This window comes from Schistocerca americana, chromosome X, assembly GCF_021461395.2.
Source record: "Schistocerca americana isolate TAMUIC-IGC-003095 chromosome X, iqSchAmer2.1, whole genome shotgun sequence".
Taxonomy (NCBI): Eukaryota; Metazoa; Arthropoda; class Insecta; order Orthoptera; family Acrididae; genus Schistocerca; species Schistocerca americana.
Genome location: NC_060130.1, coordinates 846,911,329 through 846,925,778, shown reverse-complemented (window position 1 = coordinate 846,925,778; position 14,450 = coordinate 846,911,329). Strand labels below are relative to the sequence as shown.

Genomic DNA, 14,450 nt, shown 5'->3' with positions numbered 1-14,450 from the left:
ACAGTTGTTTGCATAATAGGTGGACCTGAATCCCATAGTGTAGTGCACTGCTTGCAAATGGCAGGTATTGGTACTGTTGTACTGCAGATAATTGGGCACAGTAGAGTAAAAATTACTGTCCAATCACATTAAAGTGACCACTTGTCAAATCCTAAATAATCACTTTTTGCAGCGCAGACTGCTGCAAGGCATGCGGGAAGAGTGTCATTGAGGTTCTGGAAGGTACCACCAGGGATGTGGAGCCATGCCAACACCAGTGCCATGGTGAGCTGCACTAGGTTTATTTGGTTGAGGATCCATGGCATGTACCAATTCTCAAGTGGGTTTAAATCCGGGGAGTTAGTTGGGCAGGGGTGTACAGCAAATTCATCCTGGTACTTTCCGAACCATGCACGTACACTGCGAGCTATGCGACACATTACACTGTCCTACAGGTAAATGCCATCGTGCCAACAAAATACAAACTGCACACAGGGTTGGACATGGTCCCCAAGGATAGGCACATACTTGTGGTGATTAATTGTGCCCTCCATAATGATGACAGCATCCAGGGAATGCCACAAAAACATCCCCCAGATGATAATGCTCCAATGGAACCTAATAGGTGATTCATCAGAAAAGCCCACCTGCAACCACTCAGTGGAAATCCAGTTGTGGTATTGGCATGCAAATTCCAGCCTTCATCACTGATGAACAGCAGTCAGCATGGATGCATGAACAAGGTGCCTGCTGAAGAGGCCCATACACAGCAATATCCACTGGCCAGTCACAAAAAAGACACTGTCAGTAGCCTCTTGGCTCATCAGGCCAGTCAGTTGGTCAACGGCTGCATGTCTATTTGCATCTCTGCAGCTGTCGTTCACCCATATCATCTATGGCCCATGATGCACCAGTTGCCTAAGTACCGGCTTTGGATAGTACAATTTTGTCACATACAGTGTATTTTTATCACGGCAATATGTAAACCGATTACAAACTTAGCCATTTAGGAAATGCTTCCACCCATGGCCCAAATGCCAGTGATGATGCCCTTTTGGATGTCAAATTTCTCCGTTTCTGCATTACAACAACAAACTACAACAACACTGTTTTCTTTGTTCCCCCCCCCCCCCCTTGACACTTTTTGTAAACCTCTCACTGCTGCCACAATCTATCTGTGAGTGGTTAATACATGTTGACATCTACCACAGGTGGTGTTCACATGAATGTGCTGGACCATGTAAGACACCTGCCATAGCTAGTGCAAGTGGCCACATAAGTGTATCAGACCAGAGCTGACTGAATGTTATTGCATCGGGGACTGCTGCTGATACAAAAAGAAGGCAAAGCCATTGCAGCATTGGTGGTCCAGTTACCTCACATCTTAACCATGGACTTCTTGTGGTTTATGTGAAAGAAAGGGAAAAAAAGGAAAAAGGAAAGAAAACAATGCTGCAGTAAATTAAGGATGGGTAAAGACCGTATAAATACTCGCAATTGTAGTCAAAGATATCATAGTCTGCCAGCCACCAGTCCCAAGGAGGGATCTACATTGGTTCATGGGTCCATGAATGTAAATGGCTCAACCAATCTCCCTTGCCAGTCTGGAGATGCTGGCTGCAGCCCTGCAGCTGATCCCAAGTCCTATGCTGTGGACGTAGCATTTTCTAACTGGCAGGTCACTTAGGGGGCCTAATTCAGCTGCTGCTAGCCTTCAACCCTGAGTGTCTCTGGTTCTCATCCAGGGCTGTGCAGCCACTCATCCGCCATCACTTGGGCAGGGAAACTCCTGGCTGCCAGCCTCTGCTCATGTGGGCAGACATTGCTGTGGTGATATGTCCCTTCTACACTGGGTCCACTGGATCTCACATTCCTCATCCAGAGCTACTCATCTACCTTTAGGTAGTGTGGCTGCCACAATGGGATACTGACTTGCTGATGTGAATGGCCTTACCTCACTGGTGACGTCACCACTTCCTTGCCTGCATGACACTGCTGAGCCACTCGGTGACCGCAGCACTTTCCCCATCGACTCTATATGGCTTAAATTACACCAATATTATTAATTTTCTTTCCTATTCCATTTGCATATTAGGCAAGGAAGAAATGAGTCTATATGTCTCTCTGTAAATGCCCTAATCTCTCTCATTTTTTCCTCATGATCCCTATGCGAGATGTACAATGGTGGCAACATAACGGTTGCACAATCATCTTTGAATACAAGTTCTCTAAATGAGAACTACAATGTTGTCCTTCCAAAGATTCCCATTTAAGTTACCTGAGTATTTCTGTTAAAAATCTCTTATGGGCTACACTGACCAGTTACGATCCTAGCTGCGCATCTCTGAATTAGTTTGACCCTGTTTTCATGCCAACTTGATACAGATTCTGACCTCTGGAACAACATTCTAGAATTGGTCACACTACCATAAAGTATGTGATTTCATTTAGAGATGCATGAAGTTTTCCAAGAACCCTTTCAACAAATCTAAGTCTTCTAGTCACCTTCTCTAATACTGATTTTATGTGATCGTCCCATTGCACATAGCTTCTTAATATTACCCCTAGACACTTATATAGTGTTATGAGCTCAAGAAGTTAAGCACTAGTCTTGTAATCAGATTCTATGTGGTTCTTTATCTTTGTTATCGGGATAATCATAGCAACTTATAGCATTAGCTTGCCACAGGCAGTGTTCAAGACTTTACACAGCTCACATTTAAAGAGCTGCTATTCATAACACCAAGTCAAAATTTTGTCCAAGTCTTTCTGAATTTCCTTATGATCTTTCAATGAAAATACTTTCCTGTACACAAATGTACTGTCAGTGAACAATCTCACAGTACCACTGATCCTACCTGATATATCGCTTGTGTGTGTTGGAAATATTAGAGGTCCCTATGAAATTGTTCATAGGTGAATGGCCAATTATCAGAGTCCAATGGGCACAATATTTTGGTAAACAACCACACTGCCATCAACAGGTGCACTGACGAATTGAGGCCTAGAAGCTAGTGTGGTATTTTTATGCTTTTATGCACCCCCCCCCCCCCCCCCCCCCCCCCGCACCCTCTCCCTCTGACGCACTGATCCATATACGGTCCACATTGAGCATGTCCTCCACCTCCTCCTGCCAACTCACTACTCCATCTGAGGCTTACGCACAAGAACGCATGCTGCTGGTGTGTCCGCTGTCACTTTGCCTGTCCTCAACAAAATATTGTCCCCATTCGACACTGAAATCCGACCATTCATCCGTGAACTATTTCATCATAAATTATGCCAGGAGACCCTGAATTTATGCTTCCTTAGGACATATTTGATGTTACTTTCATTTCTATGAAATATTCACTGTCCAGTATACAGGTAATGTACTACGTTCTATTAGTCAAATAGTACACAATCACATATTTGCGAAGATACTGTATATGATTGTATCTTGATTAGAAATTGATGATGTGGTGCCAGACACCTTATGGTAATCTAGAACACTGGAGTCTCTCTGTTTACCAGCATCTATTGTTTCCAAGATGATGTGTATGAACACAGCAATCTGTTTTTCACATGAATGCCTTTCCTGAATGTCTGATGATTTTTTTTTTTAGAGAAGTTCATTTTCCAACAGGAACATCAAAATTTGTGAGTGTAGAATATGCTCTAGGATCCTGTAACAGATGGACATAAGTGATTTTGGTCTACAAATCTGATCTAATCCCTTTTTTGTAAACAGGAGTGACTTGTCTCTTTTCCAGTCACACAGGACTGTTCACCACATGAGCTATTCTTGATAAAAGTGAGCTACAAGAGAAGTTAATTCTGTAGTGTATTCAATATAAAATCTACCTAGAATTCATTCAGGACCTGGTCCGTTATTTGCTTTAAGTGGTCTCTATTGTTTTTCATTACACTGGCTGCTAATAACATCATCACTCAATTGTGAGTATGTGCAGCAGTCAAACATCAGTACGGTAGTATCCTGTTGTGTGAGTACATTTTTAAACACAAAATTTAAAATTTCTGTTTTCTGTCTGGTGTCTTCAGTTTAGACATTAGACAGATCTCTGAGACTTTGAATGGAAAGTTTAAATCCATTTATTGTCTATATGTATGACTAGAAATTCTTTACATATTCTAATAAATCTTTCACCAGGATCTGATGTGAATATCAATGTAGACTCATATATTATCCTCCTTACAGAAACACAAGTTGTCATTAACTTTTCTCTATCAGTATCCCTGTTATCTTTCTTGTAGCCAGAGTGTAATGATCTCTGTTTTCACAACATTCTGCGTACAGTATCATTAAACCAGGGTGGCTCTTTCCAGTCTTTTATTATCTTCCTTCAAATGTACTTATCCAAGTTGCAGTTTGTAACCTCTTCCAACTTTAAGCAAAACTGCCGTGAGTTTGAGAGAGCTGAACTACACTTACATCTACATACATACTTCACAAGCCACTGTGTGGTCCATGCCAGAGGGTACCTTGTACCACTAATAATCATTTCTTGTCTTGTTATACCTGCAAACAGAGTGAGGAAAAACAGTTGTCTACATGCCTCCATACGAGCCCTAATGTCTCTTATCTTTGTGGTCCTTACACAAAATGTATGTTGGCACCAAGAGAATCTTTCTGCAGTCAGCTTCAAACGTTGGTTCTCTAAATTTTCTCAATATATTTCATGAAAAGAATATCATCTGCCCTCTAGGGATTCCCATTTGAGTTAATAAAGCACCTCAATAATATCTGAGCACTGATAAAAACTGCTGGTAACAGAACTAGCAGCCTGCTGCTAAATTGCTCCAATGTCTTTGTCTTATCAATTTTATCAAACCTGATGGGGGGTCCCAAACATTTTGAACAGTACTCAACAATGGGTCACACTAGCTTTCCACATGCAGTCTCCTTTATATATGAGTTACAGTTTCCTAAAATTCTCCCAATAAGCCAAAGTTGACCACTTACTTTCCCTAATGCCATCCTTATGTGCTAATTCCATTTCATAGCACTTCACAACACCACGCCAAGATATTTTACTGACATGACTGTGTCAAGCACCACATTATTAATGCTGTATTTGAATATTCTGGGACTGTTTTTCCTACTCCTAGAAATTTTGTCTAAATCATCTTTTATCCTCATAGTCACTCAACGATGACAACTTTTCATACGACAAAGCATCAACAACAAACAGCCATAGATTGCTGCTCACCTTGTCCATCAGATCATTTATGTATATAGAACATAATAGCAGCCGTATCATACTTCCCTGGGGAACTCCTGACAACATCCTTATCTCTGATGAAGACTCACTGTCGAGGACAACATACTGTGTTCTATTACTTAAAGAAGTCTTCAAGCCATTCACATGTCTGGGAGTCTATTCCATATGTGTTAAAAGTCTGCAGTGAGACACCATGTCAAACATTTTCTGGAAATCTAGGAATATGGAATCTGCTTGGTTGTCCTTCATCCATGGTCCACTGAGTAAATGTGAGAAAAGGCAGGCTGAGTTTCAAATGAGTGACTGTTTGGTTGTTAACAGAAGCTTCTCCATCACAGGAAAATATTCTGTATTCAAACTGAGAATATGTTCAAGAATTCTGCAGCAAACCAACATTAAGGATATTGGTATGTAATTTTGTGGGTTCGTTGTCTGTAATTTTGTGGATCCTTTCTTTTACTCTTCTTACATACAGGAGTCATCCGTACTTTTTTCCAGCCACTTGGGGATTTCCACTGGGCAAGAGATCCACAATAAATGCAAGCTAAGTAAGTGGTCAATGCCACAGAGTAGTCTCTGTAAAAGTGAACTGAGATTCTGTCAGAACCTGGCGATTTGTTCGTTTTCAACATTTTCAGTTGCTCCTCTATGCCAGGGATGCCTATGGGAGTTTGTGTGACAATCAAATTATGGTTCTTCTATTTCCACACCTGACTGGTTAACCAGTGACTAGGCAGAAACATCTGACTCACTTAGGGATTTTACGTAGGACCAAATTATTCTCGAGTTCTCAACAATACCTTTTGCTGCAGTACAATGGTGAAAGTTATTTTATGCTTCTCGTGTCGATCTTTTTAGAGCACAATAGTCTCTGCTTCCTCAATCACCATCATTCTCAGTTTGTATTTTAAATAGTTTGATAATGCCTCTCTATCAGTTTGACCAAACACAAATACCTTCCTCGCTATCTTGAAAACCTTTTTGTCTTTGGTGATAAACCAAAACCGGATGAAATTCATTTGCCAGATTAATGACTGTTAGTGTGAAGCACTGATTAGTCTGTGTCTGCTTTACAAACAGTTTCCTATTTCAGTTTAGGAAAATGTGTAACTAATTGTCACCCACACCTCATATTCATAAACATTCAAAAGAAGAAAACACAGAAGAATACTACTCAACTCACAGATGGCATGCAAGTTTTCCTGCCTCTCAAATTAAGGTAACATTAAGGAAACATGAAAGTCACCTGCCAACAGAAATAAATCCCAAATCCTTGATAAACCAATGCCAATGCTAAAACACAGTCAAACAGACAGTAAAAGTAATAAGAGTACACTAACAAAACAGCATCCTCATATAAAACAATTTGAAGAATGTAATTATTATATGAACATCTACTCTAGAAGTCACTTTACAGAGTGTGGAGAGAAGGCAAAAATGACTGTACACAACCATACACATGTTATCCCTTCCAGTGATTGCCATTTATAATCCTTGTATATGTCTGCAACATTTTTGTATTAAGTAAACTGGCTATTACAATACTCCATGTATTTGTCTCAATTCCTCATATCTCTGCCATCTGGACTAACTCACTGAGGACCTAAACGTACTATCATTACTCAGAACAGCTTACACAAGAGTGCTGTATGCAGTTTGATTCAATATATTTTTTCAAAACATCCCCCAACAAAATGAGGTCTTCCTTTCATCCTCTATAACAAACTTAACATATCTGTTTCATTTCATTTTGCTTTGTGTGTCTGGAATTAGGAGTCATAGGAGAAATTAAAACTTTCAGAGTGCAGTCTCCTACTGGGTTTAAGTAGCTCCATGATACTTCACATATCATTCACATCTGTTAAGTACTTTTTGTATGTGAAAGAGTAACTCTACGCCTTTGTAATATGAATGGTGTGCTGCATATATGTGCACACATGTTACATTGTTATTCATAATTGGTAAGCACATTATTTAAGGATATTTTGTTCTTTACACAAATACCAGAATTCTGTCAAGTTTATCATAATCACCACCATCACAATTGGATTAAATGATCCTTTTGCTGAGAAACAGCATAGATTATTTAAAATGGAGTATGACTTTTACTTTAACTACATTCATCATCTCAAGAATAAAATGAAACTCAAATTTAGAACTGATTCGGATGAATTACTACATCACAAATATTCTATTATCACATCTCCACTGAAGCAAACTTGTAACACGAGGTATTATGACACCTGTAGAACAGTGTAGTGACAGAACGGTTGTGTGAAACTCTCTCCACAGCAGCACTGAACAGCAACTCATAAATACACACTGCCAGAAGCCTCTACATAACATTCAGGATTACAGTTAGCAGCACTGTGACCAGTGACCATTTACAATAAAGGGCAGCATTCTAACAGGCTAGGAGTAGTGTTCATAGTCCCTAAGAAGACGGATTAAACTTAAAACACACCAGTACCTAAACTATCAGAATGTTAGCTGATATACTAAATTATAAATAATGGTATTAATGGGGATGACAAAGAAAGTGCCAAAAGAAGAGGCTAAGACCAAAATGCTATGTAACATATAGGGTGCTGAAAGCCACAACTAAGAACGAAAGCAGATGTAAAAATGTAGAAAATTACATGTTACCTGATGAGGAAAATGTTAATGTGCTTCAAATAAGAAACTATGTGGAGAAAAGTGCTCAATCCTAATTCATGGGTTAACTACAATTAAAAATGACACAGAAAGTAAAATTAACACAATTAAAAAAAAAATCAGCTTCAAAATACACTGCATCCATGAACACTGCCATACAGAATATAAGTCTTAAATCAATTGCAAAATTTCAATGTTGCCAGCAGCTTTTGCAGGAGCAACAGAATCCATGGTGGTTCTAGCATTCTCATAAAAAAAAAAAAAAAAATCACTGAATTATGAAGTTAAAAAGATCTTAATTTTCTACACAAGAATTTGTATCTGAAAGGTGCTGTGTGGCATTAAAAAGAGAAAATAATCCCATGATTCAGCAAAATATATAAATTTTATTAAAAATGTCTTCAAGCTTAACTTCAGATATTTCACAAGGAAAAATGAGTATACCACAAAAACCACAAAGTGGAAAATAAATTCCTATGGATATACTTGGACACACACACATTCTAGACAACATACAGAAATCATTTCAAAAATAAACTAAATTTCTGTTCTATCCGACACAACAATCATGAACACAAGGAAGGTTGTATATCATTCATACTTTGAGCTGGGTGTATAACAACATTTTTTGTTTGTTATGGAAATGCAATTACATGTCAAAACTCTCTATGTTGCAGAAAAAATAATTAAAAACAAAGATGAGGTGACTTACCGAACAAAAGCGCTGGCAGGTCGATAGACACACAAACAAACACAAACATACACACAAAATTCAAGCTTTCGCAACAAACTGTTGCCTCATCAGGAAAGAGGGAAGGAGAGGGGAAGACGAAAGGAAGTGGGTTTTAAGGGAGAGGGTAAGGAGTCATTCCAATCCCGGGAGCGGAAAGACTTACCTTAGGGGGAAAAAAGGGACAGGTATACACATATTTAAATATGTCTGCTTGTGTCTGTATGTGTGGATGGATATGTGCATGTGTGCGTGTGTATACCTGTCCCTTTTTTCCCCCTAAGGTAAGTCTTTCCGCTCCCGGGATTGGAATGACTCCTTACCCTCTCCCTTAAAACCCACTTCCTTTCGTCTTCCCCTCTCCTTCCCTCTTTCCTGATGAGGCAACAGTTTGTTGCGAAAGCTTGAATTTTGTGTGTATGTTTGTGTTTGTGTTTGTTTGTGTGTCTATCGACCTGCCAGCGCTTTTGTTCGGTAAGTCACCTCATCTTTGTTTTTATATATAATTTTTCCCACGTGGAATGTTTCCTTCCATTATATACAAAAAATAATTAGAAATATATGCAATTCAAGATATCAGAACACAGTAAATATTTCTTCCCTGTTCATTTTTGCTCCAAGCGCCCAAACCCCATTTTATTTGAAGAAAAACGTTCCATCACACACATGAAATCAAGATTAATAAAAGTGCCACATTTCCTCCATAATAAGTATCAATACAAATTTACAAATTATTAAATGAAAGAAATACCTGCTGTATATGATTCAGGACAGTGGCACTATGCAGTTTATTAATACAAAAATGCTAATATTCAATGTAGGAGTTCTACCTGATAATAGAATATTATATACAGCATGCAATAAAACTTAAATTATACTCTGCAACATCTCATGCCAATGTGTAACAAATGATCCAATGGTTGTAGAAGTTAAATCAGATATTTATCGATTCTGGCTATTCTTCTGTATTATAAACCAAACGATTTCATCTGTAACTGATGGTACAATAAAATTCTGATTATTATACAAGAAAAACTATAGTGATGAAACAGGAGGAGGTACAAGGAAAACTGTAGGAGTGAAACAGGAGGGGAGATTGTTTTTTGAGAGGTGGAGGGAAATCAAGATGTGGTGGTGGTGGTGGTGGTGGTGGTGGTGGTGGTGGTGGAGGAGGAGGAGGAGGAGGAGGAGGAGGAACACAAGATGCAGATCAATATCAATTTTGCTCTTTCACAAATTTCAGTTCTCTCTTCCCTCCTTGTCACATAAAGTAGAAAATATCAGTTCCATTGCACTATGAAAAGTTTCTTTTTTAATACAATGAACCAGAAATCATAATAATCATGTTCTATATAAAGTGACAAATACTCACAACACAAAATTCAAAATCATATGGATACGAATTATTGTGTTACTTCTGAGTTTTAACTGTCAAATATAAAATTACAGCATTTTATTAATCAAAGGTTAAAATATCATTACTTCTTGCATCAAAAATTAACATAAATTGCCACTAGATAAACTGCACCAAACAAACAGCAATAAATGAACTCAGGAACATTAAAACTACGTCACAAGTCTTCACTGAAGTAGCCACTTCTACTTCTACATCTACATCTACATCTACATCCATACTCCGCAAGCCAACTGACGGTGTGTGGCAGAGTGTTACTTTGGTAATTATAAGTTCTGATCTATATTCATTTCCAGGAGGTCGGAAAGTAACAGAAAACTAGTGAACAATGGTGGCATTAAATTATGATGGGAAAAGGCTGCTATCCCACTGTCTGCATATGACGCAGTGTTCATATCTGAAAGTGAAGAAAAGCTAAAAACAAGTCATGGCTACTGCTTTTGATGCCCAATGCAAAATAAAATTAAACACAAAGACCCAGCTCCTTATGATGTGAAGAGCAGAAACACACTATCAAAGCTAACATCTCACTGAATTGACATCTCTTATGACTGCAGTAGACGGGAAATTATTAACCTGATAAATATTATGAACCCAGCATTTTATATACAGAAGGTTACCCTCATTTCTAATAACACAATACACATGACAACTTTTACATAGAGAATAACTTCAGTTTGAGAGTAAAGTATGAACTCTGGGAGAGACTGGACAAAAACAAATTTGAGCATTCAAGGATTGCTATATGATAATTCCAAAGACCATATGAACAGAAAAGATCACAAATCAAGTAGAACCACAGAAAATCAATGTGACACCAGAGCTACAGAGCACAGTTCAAAGAGGAAGAGACATCTGAATGGAATGTCATGAATCTACTGCACATCACTCTCAAAGATGCAACACATTACAACTTGCTGATTCAGATGCTTCATAGTCATCGCTGCAGTGCATTTGAGAAAAAGTCATTACACAGAATACATCAACCAGAAACTTGTGTCAGTTATGCAGACCATACTTGTAGTTACAGCCTATCACTATTGTAACTGTGAAGAAGAAGAAGAAGAAGAAGAAGAAGAAGAAGAAGAAGTCAAGGTGGGATGGGGGAGGATTAGGAGAAGAACAAAAAAGGTTTTTTTTTAATTTTTTATTTTATTCACTGTTACCTTTGTAAAGCTTGCTGGTGGAATATACGGAGATGCAAGACGGTCCAAATGAGCCACTAGAGCAACAGCAATTAATTTCAAATCGACTAATGCGCAATCATCGTCATCTGGTATGTCCAAGTACCGTAAGAAACATTCAGTTGGACTCACCTGAAAACAATTATGTGAATAACAATATCCATTACGACTAAAAAGGATAGCAACGGTGTGGCTATCCTCACTAAACTAATATGATAATACAAAAACAGAGTCATGCATTCAGAGTAAGTACTTAACTAATACGTATACAGAGAAAAGGTCTGACTCACTCCTGCCTGTAAATTTTCGTCCCAGGAGACTGCTTTTGAAGTAGGTTTAGAAGGTATGGATTCAAATCTTCGAAGTAGAGGAACTAAGGGTGCACTTGTCCCTGAAGATACTGCCCTGCAAACATTTTGGAAGTAAAACATGTTTCATTATACCTTACTACAACTGTAGTAGAATTGTTCAAGTCAATTCAACATCTTATTCTGTCACAAAATATGAGACTACAGCACAGAGATTAGCTAAAATATACAAATAATGTACATTTTCTTGCTAGAAAGACTAATTGGAGAAATGTTTCTAAATTTGGAAAGTCCAGGCTTTCAACCTACAGGCAGCTTTATAAACAGCAAATGTGTATGGACTCAAAAAATTCTGTAAATTGTACTCAAGTGGGGGAGAGGAGACTATGTAGAACACTGAAAGCATTAAAACCACTACCTTCACTGTTCTCTCATTTTTATTAATTCTGGCTTGAAACTTTTTGGACTGATACGCTATTTATGTCCCATAGTAATGTGGGAAGCATGTTAATGATCCATCTTTTACTTCGATCTCACTCTTTATTTCCACCGATGAATCACCCCATAACAATTAGCATAGGGAATGTTGGATTGTTTGGCCCTTTAAGACAAATTTCAAAGTACGGAGCTGATAGTTTATAGTTGCACATCTCACAATGGAAGATTCCCAAGTGTCAATAAACTGCCTTGATGAAATTTGGTGTGTGTGTGTGTGGGGGGGGGGGGGGGGGGGGCATCGTAAATACATATTTTTATGTTTGTTCCCAGTTTTACTTTTAAGGGGTAAAACACCCCAAAAGGCACTTGTTACTTTAGGTTTAGAGGAAATAGCTTTGAAACAATGTTTTTCATATAAAAGCTGATACATAATTAATGTTCTTGAAAACCGTATAAACAACTTTTGTAATAATTTGAAATTTTGCAAACTACCATACCACCATCAATTAGTTTTGAAAAATGCAAACATTTGTTACAAATTAACGAAACTTTCAAGCCATATATACCCCTGTGTAATAAAGATAGTTTCTGAAATACCATTTTTGTAAAATAAGCTGTACACAGTGTGCTATCAGATATTTTTCAACGTACCTAATTAAAATATTGAAACATTCATTACTATTCTAATTATTTATTTTACTTGTACTTGTTTTATGTTTTAAATTGTTATTTTTCATTTTACATTCATGGATTTTTTTTGTTTTTAGTTGTATTTTGTTAATTGAAAATAATAAGTAACTCATTATTACAATAGAAAATAATTACAATAATGATAATTTGTAAGTAAATGCTTAAAACATAATGTTTTTTACACCATGCACATAAAATGAACAAAATTTCTTCACATAATATACATCACAAAGACAATATAAAACAGAATTCAGCAGGATTTCAAACTGTCATGGGTCATACACTAAGTATCCTGATTTGTATCAGGCATATTTCAGTACATCAATAACCCTTGGGAAAAATAACTGATTATGTACTAGAGACTGCAGCTTGATTACACCATTTCTCAAGTGGAGATTGACATCATAATCATTCAACAATACTAGATATGAAAGTCTTCTCACAAAATTCTTCCAACTTTGAAACCTGTCTATGTCCCGTCCCATGGCTGTACCTGTGCCATTGAGCCCTTTGGGATCACCAGATGAACAAGTTCCTTGTCCTTAGGTGAGATGCAAGATGCTCTAACTGGTTCTTTCACACTGACCACTGCAAGAATCTAACAAGAATACAGATTTTTCTCCCTCACTGGGAAAGAAAACATCTTTCAAATATCTTTTGACATGGTCACACTTACGTTTACCAGAATTTGATGCTGTCACAAGGACATTTGGGGCTTCAAACAGATTCTCGAATTCTTGGTCCAAATTCGCCACTAGCTTCTTTTAAAACTATGAAAAAGTGGGAAAGTGGGTAGTCAGTGTGAGAAAAAGAAGTTTTGAGCATCATACCCAAAGACGAGAAACATCTGGTGATCAGAAATGGCTCCATGGTGCAGGTACAGCTGTGGAACATATACAGCTTTCGATGTTGGAAGAATTTTGTGAGAAGAGTTTCAGATTTTGTCCATTTGAATGATTATGATGTCTGTTCTGGCATAAGCACAAGTGCTGGCATGAAGATGAAAAACGTGAGAGCAGAGAAGGCTGTGAGACGACGTCAGCCAATAGCCTGCTGACAAGGACCGCACCACGACAGGAGCAGCCTCTGTATAAAGAGAATAGAAGCACCACTTCTGCTAGCCTCAGCTGCAAAGTACTACACCGGCACTAACAGACCATGGACAATAGTAGACTGGCACCAGCAGAGCAGTTATTAGTGCTCCATACCCATTGCTTACATGGACATTGTATATAGTGAAGGGCACTGACTTATTTGCATGTCGTCCATCGCTTGCGACAACTCGTTGTAAATACAAAGTTAAGTGTTGTCAGTCTTCTTTATTGTAATAAAAACTATTAATGTGATTAGCTTGAATTTTTGTATAGCTATCTGAGAAGGCAGCATCCTTTAGGCACCCTGTAAGAGATGAGTGGGCAGGACCCTACAATGTCAATCCATGTTTGAGAAACAATACACTTAAGCTGCACTCGCTATTATATAATCAATTCTCTTTGCTAACACTTAACCAATGTACTTAAATATTCCTGAGACAAATCAGAATATTTGGATTATCAGCCAAGACAATTTTAAATCCTGCTAAATTTTGTTTTATATTGTGTTCTCTGCCATACGTGTTATGTGAAGAAATTTTGTTCATTTTATGTGCATGGTGCAAAAAAACATTACGTTCTAAGCATTTTCTTCCTGATTATCATTACTGTTATTATTTTCTACTATAATAATGAGTTACTTATTATTTTCAATTAACAAAACATGCGTGTGTGAAATGGTAAACTAAAAAATGCCATGAAGGTAAAATAACAATTTAAAACATAAAACAAATATAAG

At 37.8% G+C, this 14,450-nt stretch overlaps 1 protein-coding gene across 1 annotated transcript in view; it reads right to left on the bottom strand.

Annotated features, from left to right (window-relative positions):
* The window catches only part of LOC124556600 (E3 ubiquitin-protein ligase HERC2), an 832,907-nt gene that overhangs the window by 721,550 nt on the left and 96,907 nt on the right, over positions 1 to 14,450 (bottom strand). The window contains exons 9-10 of the mRNA XM_047130567.1: positions 11,475 to 11,589; positions 11,167 to 11,316 (exon numbers count right to left, since the gene is read on the bottom strand). Coding sequence (XP_046986523.1) covers positions 11,167 to 11,316; positions 11,475 to 11,589 — 265 coding nt within the window. The remainder of the gene's footprint in view (positions 1 to 11,166; positions 11,317 to 11,474; positions 11,590 to 14,450) is intronic.